General features: G+C 36.1%; 2 protein-coding genes across 3 annotated transcripts; both read right to left on the bottom strand.

Annotated features, from left to right (window-relative positions):
* Positions 1-1,766: 1,766 nt before the first annotated feature.
* Positions 1,767-4,313, bottom strand: LOC8283339 (pre-mRNA-splicing factor CWC25 homolog). The gene is made up of 3 exons (XM_002525200.4): positions 3,954-4,313; positions 3,507-3,822; positions 1,767-2,751 (listed from the first exon to the last, which is right to left on the bottom strand). The coding sequence occupies exons 1-3, from the start codon at positions 4,139-4,141 to the stop codon at positions 1,921-1,923; spliced, it is 1,335 nt and encodes a 444-aa protein (XP_002525246.1). The 5' UTR covers positions 4,142-4,313; the 3' UTR covers positions 1,767-1,920.
* A 6,215-nt stretch (positions 4,314-10,528) lies between these two features.
* Positions 10,529-14,857, bottom strand: LOC8283340 (protein ENDOSPERM DEFECTIVE 1). Of its 2 annotated transcripts, none has more exons than XM_015722994.3 (6): positions 13,729-14,847; positions 13,426-13,545; positions 11,876-11,992; positions 11,705-11,794; positions 11,273-11,380; positions 10,529-10,977 (listed from the first exon to the last, which is right to left on the bottom strand). In XM_015722994.3, exons 1-6 carry the CDS (start codon positions 14,680-14,682, stop codon positions 10,888-10,890), a joined length of 1,479 nt encoding a protein of 492 aa, XP_015578480.1. In that variant the 5' UTR covers positions 14,683-14,847; the 3' UTR covers positions 10,529-10,887. The 2 variants fall into 2 exon arrangements, with proteins under 2 accessions (XP_015578480.1, XP_048236028.1); XM_048380071.1 differs by lacking the exon at positions 10,529-10,977 and adding an exon at positions 11,021-11,188 and having other exon boundaries at positions 13,729-14,857.
* Positions 14,858-18,605: the final 3,748 nt, after the last annotated feature.

The raw sequence follows: 18,605 nt of genomic DNA, 5'->3' as shown, positions 1-18,605 counted from the left end.
TAAAACTCTCTACAGTTATAAGTTAGGAGAAAACTAATTTTATTACTACGAGGAGATTAAAACCTAATAGAGGCCTAATTACAAAAATTATTATTTTGACTTGGGTTATACTTAATACAAGTGGTGCAAAGATAAAGTACGCACTAGAGCATATCAAAACCAAGGTATAGATACAGATAAAAGAGATAAGCATAGTTTTAATAAAACTAGTACATGTATCCATCATTAGTATTGGGGATATACAAAGTCATCTTGAAAGTCTAAGATTTTGCATTCTCTTTAATCTTTAATGAAATCATTATCCCAACAACCTTAGATAAAAATATTATTTCATCTTAAGCCTTTAATGTACTATAGCATATATTTTTAGCAACATACAGATAATCATTTCTATGCGGGGACAATGACGGAATCTTAAGAAAATTATAACTTATTCCTTTCCCCTTCTCCATCCCCTACCAACTCTCTGTTTCTCACTCCTTTCCCCTTTTTCACTTCCACTCTCTAGAACCAGAGCCACATGCAAGCTCTTCTTCCCAAACATGGCCAAATCCATTCCACCTCTTAAACAAAAAAAACAAGACCAAGAGTTTCTACAATAGGAGCAAAGTTTCTTTCAAGACCAACAAGAGTAAGATTACTAACATAAACATGAAACAGCAAAAGTTGGTTATAATACCCATTAGCAATACAAGAAAGCAAACCCGCATGTGAGGTGCAACGACATAATATGAAAGAAGAAGTTGGTTTTAGCTATGGTTGGAGAGTAGGCTTTGTGTATGGCTTTGATTTTAGAGGTAGGGATGGAAAAGGAGAGAAGAGAAGTCAGAAGTCAGGAGGAGAGGTGTGGGGAGCACAAAGGGAAGGAAAGGGAGCTGGGGAAGAGAAGGAGAAATGATTAACAACCACAGATAAATTTTATCTTCTGAACAGTAATAAAATACTTATTCTAATCTTTGCCTGTTAGATGCAATGCAAACTGATCTTTTAAATCGGGACTCGATCGACAAAATTAACAGCTTTGAACCAAAAATGAAAGAAACATGAAAACGATCAGATTATTTATTATCTACTTTTATTAGGCTACGTAGTATACAGAAAACGAAAACATAAACCTTTCTAAATCAATCCTGAAACATGCGACAAATTCACCTTCTCATCATTGAGCTGTAAACTACCCAAAAGAATAATCCAAATATGAATTAGAACTTAATGAATAAACAAGAAATTGTCTGAGTTTCACTATATAAAATCTTAACAATTCAATGCTCTTTTGTTTTAACAACACTTTTTGTTAGCATTATCCTCTCACCATTATAATATGCAATAAGAACATGAGACACAAATAATTATTCGTTATAGTACATGCACCAAATTAATAACTCAGGTTTTAATAAATTATGAAACTCCATCCATGATATCATATAACAAAAAGAGATGAAAATTTAAAAACATCCTACCCCTACCCCACCTGCCCACTGCCTTAGTACAGGTGAGGATCTATCAGATGCTTTGACAACACAGGAATGATAATACCAAGACAAAGAGAAAAGATATGACTGTAGGGTAATCCCAGGTGGATATCTATAGCGGGGATAAGTTATCGCAAAAAATGCGCTTAATGTTAAAGTAAATGATAGGAACCATAGAGCTATAGTTTTATGCCCATAGTTGAAATAAAAGTTTAGAGAAGTTGTGTTTCTAAGCAGGCATACATGTAAAGGACTTTCTTACTTTTCATGAAGAAGAGAACCTCGCGTGAAAAGTCAGAAAAGGGAAAGAGTAGTTTTATATATTTTTCTTCAAGGAAAATGTAACTTACAATGTTCAATGTTGTGGAATTGGATATTTAACTACAAAGGTGAGAACACACCTGGAAATTTTATAACTGCCAACAAAGTAAATGTGAATACGAGTGGATCATCGCCGAAAAGCATTTCCATGACCTGCTTCAGATCTTCCTTGTGAATAATGTGCTCGACGACGGACACTCTCCTCAATGGTTGAGCTTCCCCCCTTCTCAGTACCATACACACTTCTCTGAGCTGCATCCAGGAAGTTCCTGCCACCAGATATGCTACTATGGGTAGCTTCCCGTACATCGTCCTCCTCGGCCTTCCTCAAACGCTTCCACCTTTGTTCTTCATGCAACTCGGCATCCACTTGCATCTCTCGCAGCTTAGCAGCCCGTTCTTCTTCTGAAAGTTTAGGAGCAACACTGCGGCGCTTATGGTGCGAGTCATGACAAGCTGCACCAGATGAATAATAAGATTTTGCTTCACTAAAACTTCTAGTTTCCCTTTCATGTTTATCGGTAAAACTCCTGTGTACCCTTCCCCTTCTATGACCATCTGGATCTATCTGGGCTTCTATAGAATGCTTCTCACTCTTAAACTTGTCATGTTTCTTCTTGACAGCATCTTGACCATCATTTTTTGCAGCTTTGAGGTCTGAGAAGCTACTGGGAGACAGATCCTTGTAGCTGGAACCCCTGTTGCTATTCTCTCTTTTTTGACTTTCCCTTTTACTTGATTTGTCATCCAAAACTACTCGTGCTTTAGAGTAATCATCATTATATTTAGACCTCTTATGATTGCTAATATTTCTGGTCTTCTCCATTTCATCGTGAACATCTTCTGAATCTGATTGTTCTGTGGATGATGAATGCTTGGGATGCTTTGAACTGCCACGGCTGTGCTTTTTTCGGCGTTCCTTCTTATTTTGAGCCTTCTCCTCTTTCGTTACTTCAACCTACATAAAGGATAGCAATATCAGTATGCTGAGGCAAAATACTGATATATATGTAAATTTCATTGCATCTCCTTCAAACAAATCTCATGTTATTTTTTTCTTGTCACTTCTCATCTAGACTTTTTCCATAGCATTAATTCACCAAATTCATGTTATGCAGAGCTCATTTCCCATCAAGATATTCTCCCACAATATCAGTTAATAATTTCTTCAATTCAAACAAGGCATTTTGCGAGTTACGCCTTATTTGGTATAAATAGTCTACTTCCCAGGAAGTAAACTTGCTTAGGAATTTAAGGAGGAATTAGAAATTAGAAGTGTTTGGTACATAGTTTGACTTCCTAGAAAATAGAAATTTGGTTGTTTTATTACATATTTTAAAAGACCGTAATACCATAACAAAATTAGTATTAACTTTTCTAGATATTTAAGTAAGGTCAGTTGAGTTCTACTTACTTAGAACCCTAAGTAAGTTACTTTATACAAGGGAAGTTGAGTTGTTTACTTCTAAATGCAATCCAAACAAAACTAAATCTTCCTCACCTTACTTACCACATACCAATGGACTCTTTGGTTTTAAAAGTGAAAATGAAGCTGGTAAAGGATTTGTCTTATAAGCCAAAAATCAAAAATATATTAGAGAGAGAGAGAGAGAGAGAGAGAGAGAGAGAGAGAGAGAGAGAGAGAGAGAAAGAACTGGGTAACCCAAGACAACCAAACAATGTAATGAGAGCTGTAAGAAGAAAGAAGAATACCGATTTGCGAATGAGGGACATTTGGACGGGATTGTTCTTGATGCGGGCAAGAGCTTCTTGCTCCCGCTGGCGAATCAAAAGCAATGGATCAGAATGGAGTTTCCTCCAAGCATCGTTCGCAGAATGAGGCTTGTCCTCGAATAAGGCACCTGGAACAGACGGATGCGAAGAGGATGATGCGTTGGGGGTCTTGTTCGGGGTGGGAACAGCTTCTTCAAGCGCCTGAAAGGCTACTCCCGATCCTCCAGCAGAACTAGAGCTCCCCTTTCCTACAGCTAATCCCGAATCGTAAAGAAATTCCAACCTCTCCTGCCTCCTGCAATGCCAAGTTTAATTGAATTTTCGTTAAATTGGGGGAAAACCCTAATTTTCTTTTTTAAAATAAATGCTAGTACGGAATCAGAATAAAATTTGAAATTGAAATAGAGAAAAGAAAGAAAAACATACGGCACGAGACCGGCTTGTTCCTGGAGAAGGCGAAACTCGGAACGCTCACGTTCGTCCTGAATCTGCTTACGAAGCTCTTCCAATTTCTTCTGCTCAGCCTCATGCTTCTGCTCCGCCTTCCAAACGTTCTCTATATTCCTCAGGCTTCCCGTATGCCATCCCTTCTTGTTCAGAAACTTCAACGCCATATTTAACTCTTCACACCTTAAGATCGATCTCTCTTTCCCTTCTCTAATTAAGATCTACCAAGGATGACGACGAATCAGGGATTCAAGATAAGCGGATCTATAGTCATTTACCTTTAATACTATCAAGGCGGCCCGATATGCCAACATGCAAATGTTTTTTTTTTTTTTTTGAAAGTGCGATCTTTTATGGAAAAATAATAAAATATCCATATTTTTATTAAATTTACAATATTTTTTATTTTTATTGTATTAAAAATACTATATTCTAATATTTTTAATTATGATTTTAGTTATTTTTTTATTTTTTGATTCTTTTAAAGTAAACAAAAAATTAAAAAAAATTAAAGAACAATTAAACTAAATTAAAAAAATAATATTTTTTAAAAAAATTTACTCAATGCGAATAATATATTTTTTAATTCTAAGATATTTCTAAAAATTTTCATTTTTTATCATTTTATATAATGTACAAAAGAATTTTAGTTATCAAATAAATTTACTTTTCAGTCATTTAAAATTTAACAGGTAATTTTATATTTTTAATGTTAGCAATGTAATTTTATTTTAATTTTTGATAAAATTATTAACTAATATTTACTAAAGTGACTATAATTTAAAGAATAAAAAAAAAAAAAAGTGAAACGGTAATAATTGCCACCTAATCTTTTGACACTTTTAGAGAATTTTTGTCTTACTACCTATGTTTGAAATCCTGAAATCTAAAGCTATAAAATGTGTTTCGACCGTTGTAATAAACCACAAAGAGATGAAAAATTATCAAAATAAAATTGTTTGATTTTGATAATTTTCATATTATTTTTGAGTAAAATATTAAAAGAATTATTTTTAGAACATCTGTTTATTTACTTAAAAGTTGTGAGATGAGTTAATTATTTTATATTTATTTTTATCCTCTAATATCCATTCCTTGATGTTTGAAGGATTAATCGAGGAATTTTGAAATTGGTAAGACCTTAGTGGCTTGAGCTGCAGTTGTTTAAAAGCAACTTGTTGTTCAACAAAATAAAAAATCAAGTTCTATATGTCTTGTACGGGCATATAAAACATGATTTGCTGGAAAAGATATATTGCCCAACATTGTTACACCATAAAGTTGGTTGAAAAATAGATAGTAAAAAATGCAACCATATTCATCTTCTCGTTGTATTCGCGATTGTTTTGTATTCACTCTCAGTCGAAGATCGAACAATAGTGGCATGTTTCTCTGTCACCCATGAGACCGAATTACACTCAAAAGTAGATCACATTGATACAAAATGAGGTAATTACATAATGTTCATTGCAAAGAAAGCTTAACCTAAATGACTATTCTAATAACTATTTATACTCTAATCATAGAAAAGACTATACTACCCTTACAATAAACCTTTACAGTGTTTAACATTCCCCCTCAAACTCACGATGCGATAGCAACAAGCATCGAGTTTGTCGATAAAAAAGCAACGTAAAGCGTTAGACATTTTGTAAATAAGTCCATGTTATAAGGAAGAAGAAACAAAAGGCAAAGTCAAGGTGTCATTCTCAAGATGATAACTAATGACATACGTCGATTCTATATGCTGCTCCGCTCGGAAAGAGCTGACTGTGCAATCAATATCGGATGCTCTTATTATCATATGTAAAGAGAGTTGGTTATAGCGCGAAGACACCTGTCCCAGTCAGTGATAACCATCGCAATCAAACTATTTCACATAGTGGCCAAGTAAGCACATGGCGGCTTCGGTGAGGATCGAGAAATGACATCCGCCTTCTTACTTTTCCAGAGATAAGGGAATCACCTAAAAAGATACAAAATCCGATGGTTGATTTCATCGGTCGCATGGATGGCGTATAGGGGTAAACCACTCTCAAGATGAAGCGGATGAAAATAAGAGTCTCGGAATCGAGTCCACCGGAGGTATCTCAAATCTGGAACGAGTGATGGTGAGCTGTAGTAGGAAGGTAACAAACGTGCACTGCATAGCGCATAAGATATCGGATCATCGGTGATAGTAAGATAAACTAAACTTCCAACAACTATAAACTCGGATCCGGAAGAGAACCATCGATGAGCGGGAGCGACGTTGAGCTCAATTAGAGATGCAGCTTATTGTATCGCGAAGGCGACCAAAATATCGAAATGTACTTAGATTGAGAAAGAAGATACCTTTTGGAGGACAAGGAACGATACCGAACCGAGCGCTTCATGAAACTCGATTCGGACTTTAATGACTAATTCAGACAACATCATCACTGTAATAATCATATCATCAACATATAGAGAGAGCAAAATTGACCGGCCCAAAGTACATTTGATAAGCGGTCGAGTCATAATGGCTAGGATGAAAACCAAGTGAAGTAATTACAAGAGAGAACTTCCAAACCAACCACTGTTTGAGACCATAAAGAAGCCTTCCTAAGTCTGCGGACTTCACCGGGATGATGATCAAGACCGGAGGAGGGACCATATAAACTTCTTCATAAGATCGCCATTCAAAAGGCATTTTGACATCCATTTGAGTTATATCCCAAGAACTACAGAACAATAAGAGTTCGAACTATAGTCATTTTAGCAACGGAGAAAAAGTCTCTTCATAATCCATACCATATTCTTGAGAATAACCTTTAGCCACTAAGCGAGCTTTATACCTTTCAATAGAACCATCGGACTTAGTTTTAATCTTGTAGACCCAACGAGAACCAATATACCTAAATCCAGTATGGGTTTGGTGAAGGAAATAATCCGACCTCTACCCTCTTGTTGACGCCGCGAGGATCGGAAGAATGGCTTATTTGAAGATGAAGGTTCGAAGGCGATGAATAAGAAGCGAGAAAGGAGACAAATGAACTCGAATAACAAGAATAATCAAAATCAGTTGTTTAGTGGACTTATGATTGCGTGGGATAGCGAGGTCGATAGTATCCCATGACTCGAGAAAGATGATTGTGTGTGTAGTGAGCCAGAGGTGCCGAATGTCGCGGAGGAGGATAGCTCAATATTCGTAGTCAATATGGATAAGATCGGACATAGATATATGGTAGAGGACGGTCGGGAATTGTAAAATAAGGAATATATTCAAGAAAAATAACATGACGAGAAACATATAATTTATGGTAATTTGGATCAAAACAACGATACCCTTTTTGACTGCACTACGTAACCGAAAGACACATATAGTAGATCGAGATGATGCTACTGGCGTTCGAGATGAGGAAGAAGAACAAAACATGTGAGAACCGAAACACGAAGAAGTATAATCACGGACGGACGACTACAATCTCTTCATATAGGAAGACGCCGTTTTGGAAGTTAATAAATGAACAAGAACTCTTCCCCAATTCACTGAGAACACCTAGCGGACAACAAGAGTGGTCGCGTCAGCCTCTAGAATGTGTCTATGTTTTCTCTCAGCAACTCCATTTTGTTGGTGGTCGGTGCAAGAAGTTTGGTAAATTGTACCATCTAAAAAGTAAGTAGATCCTTAAAAGCATAGAAGTATACTCCCACAAATCACATCTAAAGCATCGATAATAATACTTGGGAAATGTTGTTTCTAAGAGATCGAACTCGTTATATATGCAAAAGTGAACGCGGCATTTTCTAAGATAAACCCAACAATAATGAGTGCAATCATCAATAAAAGATACATACATAATAGAACCCCCTTTTGTAAAGCACGGAGAGGTCGTTGTGAATGAATAAGATCAAGTATAGTAGTGCTTTTAGGAAAGGCAATGCATTAAACTTGCTAGTTTACAACCCTAAATCAAATATAATGAGTTTTCAAATTTCCTAAAGCTCTTGTAGAAACTAAAAATTTTAAAGCGAGACGGAGAGACCAAGACCGAGCCTAGCCTGAATAAAACACATGAAGAGGGATTAAATGATGACAAATTCACACCCAAGAGCGACGTGCGTGAGGAGGTTTTAAGTTTGATCAAAGTCTTTCATGGCATGGCGATCCTATCACTTTACTTTAGGGCTTTAAGGGATACGATCAAAACAAGCAAAGAAGATGAGACCGAGCATCGATTCATCTGATCGAACGATTCCAGAAGCAGATTGGCAAGACTAGGAATAGAAATGAAAAGACATTGATAAAGATAGGAAAGCAGATCAAGAACACCACCTTTGATGGCATAGGTTGTACAACAACATTGAAACTTTAGGGGTTAGAAAAGTAAATGATGATAAATTAGGTGACATATGGTTTGTAATCTAAATCCGAGGAGGATACACGAAGGACTGAGATAGCAGCGCACCTACTGAGAGCGTATATGGAACAGAGGAAGGGAGGACCTGGAAACCTGGTGCAATGGTCTGAGGAGGTTGACAAGGACAAGGAGACGAGACGAAGAGAGGTCCATCAGGTGAGAGATCAACCAACAGTTGATGGTGGTGATCAACCAGCGGTGGGTTCAGATCGGCCGCTTGAACTTTGCTTTCTCGGCTACACTTGATTGAAGATTTCAATGACCTTTTGCTTGCAAACCGCGATTCATGATGACAGACAGGATCCATGAACTTGGGGATTTAGAATTTGATCGAGGCAGGCACAAGTGCGGACCTACTAGACTTGAATTTCAATTCAAAGTCACTATAACAACTCCCGGGCAAGTGGATGACGTGCGAGGTAGACCTCCCAAGTCCCTCCAAGACTCATCGAGCGGCCAAATAGCGCCCAATACTCTCTCTCTTCACATATAAGGCCTCAGTAATAATCGCAAGTCCCAACAATCTACGTGCTTGCATCGTCGTGGATTATTGAATGAATACTCATTTCTGTTGAGAAACCATATGTCCGTATTTTGCATTAGGTGGTTTGCAAAATTAGCTATAGTATCTGAAATTAGGAGCTGATCCCAACCTGGTGTCCAGTCATATCTTGAGGCTTAATATAAGCAGCACAAAAATATATCCACTTTTGATTTTCATCACGTACGCTATAATTCTCTACCACTATCACGAACTTTACATAGATCGAATACTACTTGACTTATGGAACTCTACATACAGACATACACTCAAGGAAATCGGCAAATCAACAACAACAATCAATTACTCTCAGGGGCAAACAAACTTATTGCTGTGTAATAACCATTTATCAATATAAAACCACAATGCATAATTTTTCACCAATTTTCTTTTTAGTGCAATGGCTCGTACAAAGCAAGCAGAAAATCACGTGCGGAAAAGCAGCAGCCAAAGACAAAAGTGGAGTAAAAGTAGTCAGACCGTCAGTTCGCGAGAACTTAAAGAATTTTGTCGCGTGTGCACAAGCCGCGCGATCAAGAAGACCTACGCGCTCTCCTAGGCCGGACGTCGTGCGACCGACAAGACACAACGATCGGCGCAACGCGCCGATTGGCGGCGTTAGTCGGACACACGACTTGGCAACTTCAGAAAGCAGACTGCAAGATTAAGACCACCCGCTCAAAAGACTCCAGAAGCAAAGTAGACTCAATCAATTTAGGCTCGATACCATGATACAAAATGAGGTAATTACATAATGTTCATTGCAAAGAAAGCTTAACCTAAATGACTATTCTAATGACTATTTATACTCTAATCATGGAAAAGACTATACTACCCTTACAATAAACCTTTACAGTGTTTAACACACATGCCCACTTGTAGACCCTTGATCACCGTGGCAGCTACCTCAATGAGTAAGTTCATAGTAGAAGAAGCAAAGAAGGAAACCCTAACACCCCTTTTTTAATTCTGTCAATGTGTATTCACGGGACAATGCATATATTGGCATAGTTTATTGAACGTGAATGCAATATTTGGGCGTGTTACTCTTACATATTGCCAGGCCTTAATGGTTGCCTGTAAACATCATCATTATCAAGTAAAGTGCCAAGAGTCCTTGGATAAAACCGCTAAGGCAGCCATAAGTGTATTACAGGGCAGCTCCACTCACCTTTATCTTTTCTAATAAATAAATCAAGAATATATTTTTGTTGTGATTTGATTGCTTGATGACCTCTATACCAACAGAATTGCATGCTTTCATTTTGTCAATCCGAATTCTCGATCAAGAATCTTAATTAAAAGATCTTGATTCGCACTCATCTATAAATTAAATTAAAAGATTTTAATTAATTAAAATTTTTTATTTTTTCACTTCAGAAAAATATTTTTTTTTCCATACTTACGAGTTCAAAAGAATATTGTTGAGAAATTAAAACTTATGAATCTCAAACAATCTCTTATTTTTACAAGTTAATTAACTGTCTTTTATATTTTTTATTATGTTTGCTTGCTTCGATTTCTTTTCACTCTTTCTAAAGAAAAAATTAAAGTGATAGAGCTTAAAAATACCAACTCCCATGAATTTGGGGGCTTCATAGCATGCAGATTCACTTAAATGCACTATAGCATAAAAACAAGGAAGTTGAGGAGCCATTAGGAGAAGTAAACTTGGAAACAGCGAAGTTCAACGGAGTCATTTGCACCAGACATAGGCGCGTTAAGGAAGTTTACGTACAATCTTTAGAGACATCGCCAGGCATTCCTGCCCAATCTCAGTCGCATATGGAGTTATTCCATGAGCACAGCTGTACCTTTTGGTACAATGCAAGGTTCTTAGCATTAATCGATCCCCAAATCAACTCATCTCATGAAAGCTATAGCCATCATCAATATAGCTTTATTTTACATGCATGACAGGGAATATAAAATGTAGAGGAAGATCAAAAGGAGAAAGAAAGAAAGAAAGAAAATCCCTCGAGGGAAACCGTCATCTGATAAGCTCATCTTGCTGGAGTTGACCGTGACTGATCAGTCGCTGCAGCTGAATAAGCTGGCCACGTATGCTGCATTCCTCCACCTGAAAAGGCAGGGACTCACTATCACTGTTCACACACTGCATATTTTCAATTCATACAACGTATTTTCTCCATTTATTAGCTCGCGAGCAGACTTTTTCTAGTCACTAAAGTGCACTCCACGAAAAGATACATCTAAATCAGATCAACAATTTTCAATTCTAATGATTCAAGATAGGAGGCCTCGACTACCAGCAAAGCTCTTTGAAATAACTGCATATTCGTTCCTCATTTAGTAACAATAAATTAAGTACGAAACTAATTAAATTACAAACATATATAAGTAGTATGTCAAACCTGTGATCTAAATGTCATAAACAGCTGATCCCCACATTCTTCTATCAGTGCTCTTTCTCCTCCAATCACTCTGGCTAGTTCAGAAATGAAATATTCCATTTCTTCAGCCTGCACTTGACGAGTTAAGAAGTTAGCAAGGCAGTGACAATGGTTAGCAGATTTTGAACTTTTCTCTTAACATGTATTGTTAGCTATATCAGCACAATGTACTGGCAATACGTCAATTCTGCAATATATTTCAGCATGAGAGAAAGATGAGGCAACTAGATAAGTTGACCCGACTATCCTGATTCCTAAGGCTTTTACTTTTCAGGTACTCACTAAAGAAGTCTCAACTGCACACAAACAAACAAGCTGCAGCACTAAGTTTACTTACAAGATCCTGCTTAATAATGCTGACTGTATAAAAAAAATGTCTTCAGTACAACCCACCTTTGGCATAAGGCCTTGAATATGGATTACTATTGATTCCATCAACTTCGTAGCAGAGTTCAATGCCTCCCCTAACTCCCTTACATCACTCTGCAGTACATACACATTCAATGTTATACAATACAATAGCCCTATATAATCAATTTCAGAAAAAAGGAGGAAGAACCATACTCTGAAATTGCCACTGATTGGAAGTCGAAGTGAGACGTTCATGAAAGCTTGAATTGCTTCTGTTAAAGATACTGAATAATCCTCTTCAAGAGTTGACCATTCTTCTAGGTATGGCATCTAAATTTTAAAAAAAAATTCTGTTAGAAAATATAAACTACAATATTATCTTCAGATGTAAGTAATTTAAAAGTAAGTAGCATAAGAAAATTTGCATTACCACCAAATTTAATTTATCTTTAGCCATGACCTGCAATGATAGAGAAGAAAAACCATATCCGAAATACTAACAGTTTTCATTTGTTACGACCACACTGATTTCTAAGTTTGGATATATGAGCATGCAGAAATTAAGAAGAAGAAACTAGGATTTATTATAGACTCGTTTCATGTGAAATGAAGTTGCCAAATCCATAAAATACAGAAACAATAATAATCCAGATGATCTAGAGCGGAAAAAGAGAAATTCAGAGAAAGAAACCACCCTACACCTCAGACAATATACTAATCTATATATAGTTTGAAAATGTCAATTATTTAGGACCTCATTAAAGAAAAAAGCAATGGTTTATTGTTTATGTATTTTCTTGGCTTGATCTAGGTCTCTGTTTCCATACTCCAGTTAGTGCTTCTCCAAGATAACATATGATCTACAGAATTGTGTGGGTTTGCTATAATTCTTGGCGTGCATCTGGTACTATCGCTATAATGCTTTGTAAAATACATCAACTTAGAAATATTTATTTTTTTCGTTTTCTCAAAAGTAGTAGACAAAAACAGTTTCACCTTCTACCACCGAGAAAAAAACAAAAGAGAAGTACATCAGAAAAGTGGGTCAATCTACATTTGGGAATAGGATTAAACAGCTAGTGAATGACAGTGGCTTTTGTAAGACAAAAGTACTACAATCCTTTTGAACTTGAAACTTAAGTTGTCTGCAAATCAGTAAAAACTGACACATCAAAGTTGAGAACTACAGAAGTCAGTCTCATTTGAGGAAACTAACAAAACACAGCCATGCATATATATCATATCATGTATTAGTGGAGCCTAAATGTTAATTAGAACATGCATAAAAGCACAGTTAAAATTGTTCAGCCACATCTGGGACAACTAATTCCACCATTCCTCCAATCTATAATTACCCCTCAAAATTTCTTATTACACTTGGAAATATCATGCCTCTTCTACAATTTTAAGTTACATAAGAACCAATTTTTCTAAGCTTCTAATAATAATAGTAGTAGAAGAATAGCACTACTAGATAGGGACTAAACAGCCATGCACTTAACTGATAGTAAATATTATTGCTCAAGTCATATTGACATTTACTTGTGGAATCCAGAATGACAAGAGAAATATCTTCAATAGCTTCTTTGCATTTTCCAAAGAAAATGAAATTGCACGAGCACAGACCTAAATATTTAGAAATATATGTTCTGTTTGATTTTAGGAGCTGGCAACCTATGTATTACATTATAACAGCTCACCATAAATATAAATAAAATAATCACTTTAAGAAAAAACATATATATGTGCACCAGCAGCCTTACTTGAGCTTCAAGAATTGTTGACAGAGCTTTTATCCTTTGTAGAAGGCTATGTTCAATCCGTTTTTGTTTCACCGAGTCATATAGTTCTGATATTTTGAGACCGAGGGAATATAGTGTTCTCTACAGAGAAATGGGAAAAAAAGAAAAAGAAAAAGGAAAGATCAAACATATATAAGGAATTATTTCACACAATTAAAGAGGCACCAGAAATGACAGTATAGCCACATTTGTTCCAAGCCATAGATCAATTTCTGTCAACATATGCAAATAACAAAAAGGTGAAAGAGAGAGAAAGAGACAAACCTCAGTTTCTCTTCTCTGAGCTTTGATACAGACCTCAGCTTTTGCATTGGCATATCGCCACTGCAGATAATGATTATGAAGCAATCTCAAAGACTGTACATCCTCTTGATGGCTGGGAACTTTCCTTCCCTTTCTAGAGACATGGGCAGGAGGCAGAGGAAGCCCTGCAATCTTCTTGATGGCTGGTTTATCAACAGTTTTGAAGGAATGGATCAAAGAGTGTTCACAAGTATCAGATAGGGGAAAATCAAGGGAGCGGGAGCAAGGAGAAGCAGAAAACTTAGACGAATCATTTTTCCTATTACTAATGTTTCTATCTATTAACAGTCTACTGGATGCCTCAGGCATGGAAGAGCGAATATCAGGAAGAATCTGTATGGAGGAGCTTCGGGCTAAGTGGTTGCCTTCATTTTTACTATTGTCAAGAGCATCGCAAGAAGAAGAAGAAGACAATGGCGATGCAGATAGTGATACTTCGTTCAAATTTGAATTATCCAAATGGGTAGCGGACATTCCGGAATCTTGCAAGAGCTTTGTAGCAGATGAGATGGTGGGGGTAGAGCGCTGTTGGATCACTCGCAATTTAGAGGAAGTGGTGACAGTGGGGGTGTCAGGCCTGTGTGATCGTATTGATGGCCCACCGTTCTCCTTGAAAAGTTTCATAACAGAGCGTTTCCGTTGTGGTGGGCTGCGAATCAAGTCCCTGTTCTCGTCGGTACAGGATAGAGGCTCCGTTTGTCTCTGCTTCTGCACAGAGCTGGAGCGGTGCTTATTGGTGGGAAGAGGGGATGAGGAGAAGGATGATAAGGTGGTGGTGGAAGATGGTGGCAATGGAGACATAAATCTAGAGCTCACCTCCCTTACCCTTGGCCGTCTCTGAGTAGGAGGGGGAGGAGGAGGAGGAAGAGGAAGATTTACGGCAGATGCCCCAGTTTCCACCGTCGATTCATTCATTTTGTTTTCTTTTTCCAAAATCAAATTGGCTAGTCAATTAAAACTCCAATTCTCAGATCGCTGCCGCTACTACTTACTCACGAGTCGGAGAAGAGTCGACTACAGACTATCTGATTGCCTGAAGTAAAAAATTAAAATAATAACAATAAAACAAAAAGTATACCAAAGAAAACGGCAGAATGAGAAAACTAGCCGTTGCTAGATTATTTCCTAACGTTCCAATTTTTCGAAATGGGAAAGGTTTGTTCCGGATAAAGGCCCCTCAACTTGGTTACTCTTGGCCAATTTCGTAGAAGAGTAACTTACCAAAATATTCAATTCGGCCCTTAAACCATAATAAGTGTGAAGTTCTATAAAAATATTTTTTATTTGAATTAAAGAAAAAATATTTAATTTATGTAATTCAATCTTATGTGTAATAAAAATAATACTTACCAATTATGAATTATGATAATTATTATACTTAGGACAATTAAATAGAATTATACAAATTTTATAATTAATAAATAATAATTATAATAAAAATATTTCATATGAAGTGACAATTAACAAAATTTGATCGGTGTCAATGGGGGTGACTTGATGATGAGGCAAGACAAGGCGTAAATCTATTCGAACAAGGGAAAAATCACGTTGTTTCCAATTAATCCAAGCGCAATACAAGCGGGCATGCATGTCTTTTGATGTTTGGGGTGCAAATTTATTCTTCTTTTTTATAAAGTCGGCATATAAAATTGGATTAGGAGAGTTGTTGGCCAGTTAAATCCTCTATAATTCTTAATTTGACTCTAGTTTATTCCTCTTTATTTATTTATTCATAATTCGATTGTAGTTTTTTATTCTTATGGAATGAGGACTTTTCCACTGTGAAAACCGCATGCAACCAAATATTTGAGGCTGGTGATCTTATTATTTTAATTTTCTATCTTACAAGAAATTCAATAATGGGGTTCATTCAAGAACTTTTCGGACTTACCAAGACTAGGACTATTAAATCTTGACTTATCACTCACGTGCTTTCTTTCTTTTAGTTTTTTTTGTTTACCTTTGTGTTCTAATCAATTCGATTTGATCCTTGCGCTTAGCTGTATGGAAGAAAAAAATATTATATTTTTTTCTATATCAAATCTGCAATCCTAGATGTGTTTTCATTTTGTTTGTATCTTTTGCGCGTCTCTTTCTGATCTCTATTTATTTTGTTGATTTGGTTTTATTTGGTATACGAGTGTTGTTCGAGTAAAGTCAGGCTGGCCGAGGCTGTGCGAATCCGATTCATTGCTTTGATAAATATGGAGAGAGAATGTTTCTTGATCGAGTATTGATTTCATTCTCCGAATGATCACAAATGAGTCTTTCGGAGGAAAGAAGGAATGAAGAGAATCGAGGCACGATCAAATATCCCAATTTAGGATTTGCACCATTAGAAATCCTAAATCCATCGGGGTTCCCATCATTCCTTAGACAAGTGCAGAGAAAGAATGTTACTTCATCGAGTATTGCTTTCATTCTTTAAACAATTATGGACGAATGATTTAAAGGAAAGAGGGAATGTTGATTATCGAGGCACGACCAAATATCCCAATTTAGAATTTGCACCATTAGGAATCCTAATTCAATTGGAATTTCCATAATTTCTTGTTCCTATAAGCATGAGGATTCCTAATAACACAAGGATGAACATAAAAATTTGTGGAACAAAATTAATAAAGTTGATCGATGCCATTGGGTGTGACTCGATAATGAGGCAAGACAAGGCTTATATTCATGCGCGTAAGGGAGAAATCAGGTTTTTTTAAATTAATCAAACCATGATGCAAGAAGGCATGCATGTCTTTCAATATTTAGGGCGCAAATTTATTCTTATTGTTGTTAAGCCGATGCATAAAATTAGGGACTAGGAGAATTGATAACCACTGAAATCCTCTCTGGTTCTCTATTTGACTATAATATATACTCTTTATCTATTTAATCATAGCTTGCTTGTAGTTTATTCTTATGGAATGAGGGCTTTCCCACTGTAAAACCACGTGCAATTGAATATTTGAGGCTAGTGAGCATATTATTTTAGTTTTCCACCTTGCGAGAAATTTAGTTATGGGTTCTTTTAAGAGCTTTGAGGACTTACCAAGACTAGCACTATTGAACCTTGACTTATCGCTCATGTGCTTTCTTTCTTTTGGTTTCTTTGTCTACCGTTGTGTTCATATAAATTTGATTTGATTCGAAATCCTAACAAAAGAAACTAACAAAATAAAAACATTGGATTTCTTTTCTTATTGGATTCGAAATCCTACCTATGTTCTCCTTTTGTTTGTTACTTTTGCGTGCCTCTTTCCAATTTTTTTCTAGTACGTTGATTTGGTTTTATTTAATGACTATAAACACAAGTGTTGACTGAAATGGCATGGAAGCTGCAATCATAGGCACCAATTCAATACTTTGAAAAATGCAAAGAAAGAAAGTTACTTGATTGAGTATTGATCTCATTCTTTGAATGATCACAGACGAATCTTTCGGAGGAAAGAGGGAATGATAAGAATCGAGGTACGACCAAATATCCCAATTTAGGATTTGCACCATCAAGAATCCTAATTCTATTAGAATTTCCATCATTCCTTATTCCTATACACATGAGGATTCCTAATGACACAAGGATGAGCATAAGGAATCGTGGAACACAATTAACAAGATTGATCAGTGACATTGGACGTGACTCAATGATGATGCAAGGTAAGGCGTAAATCCATGGACGTAATGGAGAAATCATATTGTTTCAAATTAATCAAAGCGTAATGCAAGCGGACATGCATGTCTTTCGATGTTTTGGTAGCGAATTTATTCTTATTTTTTTAAGGCAATGCATACAATTAGGGAGTAGGAGAGTTGTTAACCAATTAACTGCTCTCTGGTTCTACATTTGACTATATTTTATTTCTCTTTATTTATTTATTCATAGTTTGCTTCTAGTTTCTTATTCTTATGGAATGAGGGCTTTCCCACTGTAAAAACCACATGCAACCAAATATTCGAGTAGTAGGCATATTATTTTGATTTTCTATCTTGTGACAAATTTAGTTATGAGGTTCTTTCAAGAACTTTGCAAACTTACTAGGACTACCGCTATTGAACCTTGACTTATTGCTCAAGTGCTTTTTTTTTTGGTTCTTTTTTTACCCTTGTGTTCAAATCAATTTAATTTGATCATTGTAGTTAACTGTATGGTAGGAAGCAAGAACATTGGATTTCTTTCCATATGGGATCTAAATCCTACATATGTTCTCATTTTGTTAGTTTCTTTTATATGTCTCTTTCAAATCTCTATTTAGTACGTTGATTTGGTTTTATTTGGCGAGTGTAAACACGAATTGATGCGAATTTATCTAGCACAAGGAATCCTATACTAACAATGAATCCTAATGATGCGAAAAGGGTTGGTTCAACAAATAATTCCTTTGTTATTTAAGGTCCAATGAATAAAAAGAGGCAAGAAACCTTGATAAGCTTGATTAATGGTGTGTGGACCAATCAAATGCAAGGGGAAACACAAATCTTAATTATGTTTTAAAAAGGGAAAAGTGCGGGCACGCTTTAGGAAGTGGAAGCTTCTGCTTGAATTTAGCGTTTCATGTGTATTTTGTTCAATAATTGTGGGCTTTTCTATATATGGTTAAAAGTTGGGACTAAGGACTAAACATTAACACCAATTGAGCCATTAGTTTCTTTTTCTCGATTTCTCAGGTTTTCTTCAAGATTGTGAAAACCAATTGAGCCATTAGTTTCTGAAATTTTAATTGGTTTTTATTAACTTATTTTTGCAAGTAAAATAATCAAATAATAATTATTTACTATTATAATGAAATAAAAAATCATATATAGTAAACATCAAAGAAAGAACATCCACATACAATAGATTTTAAAAGGAT

The sequence above is a fragment of the Ricinus communis genome, chromosome 10 (genome assembly GCF_019578655.1).
Source record: "Ricinus communis isolate WT05 ecotype wild-type chromosome 10, ASM1957865v1, whole genome shotgun sequence".
In the NCBI taxonomy this organism is placed as follows: Eukaryota; Viridiplantae; Streptophyta; class Magnoliopsida; order Malpighiales; family Euphorbiaceae; genus Ricinus; species Ricinus communis.
This window is presented reverse-complemented; position numbering and strand designations above follow the sequence as displayed.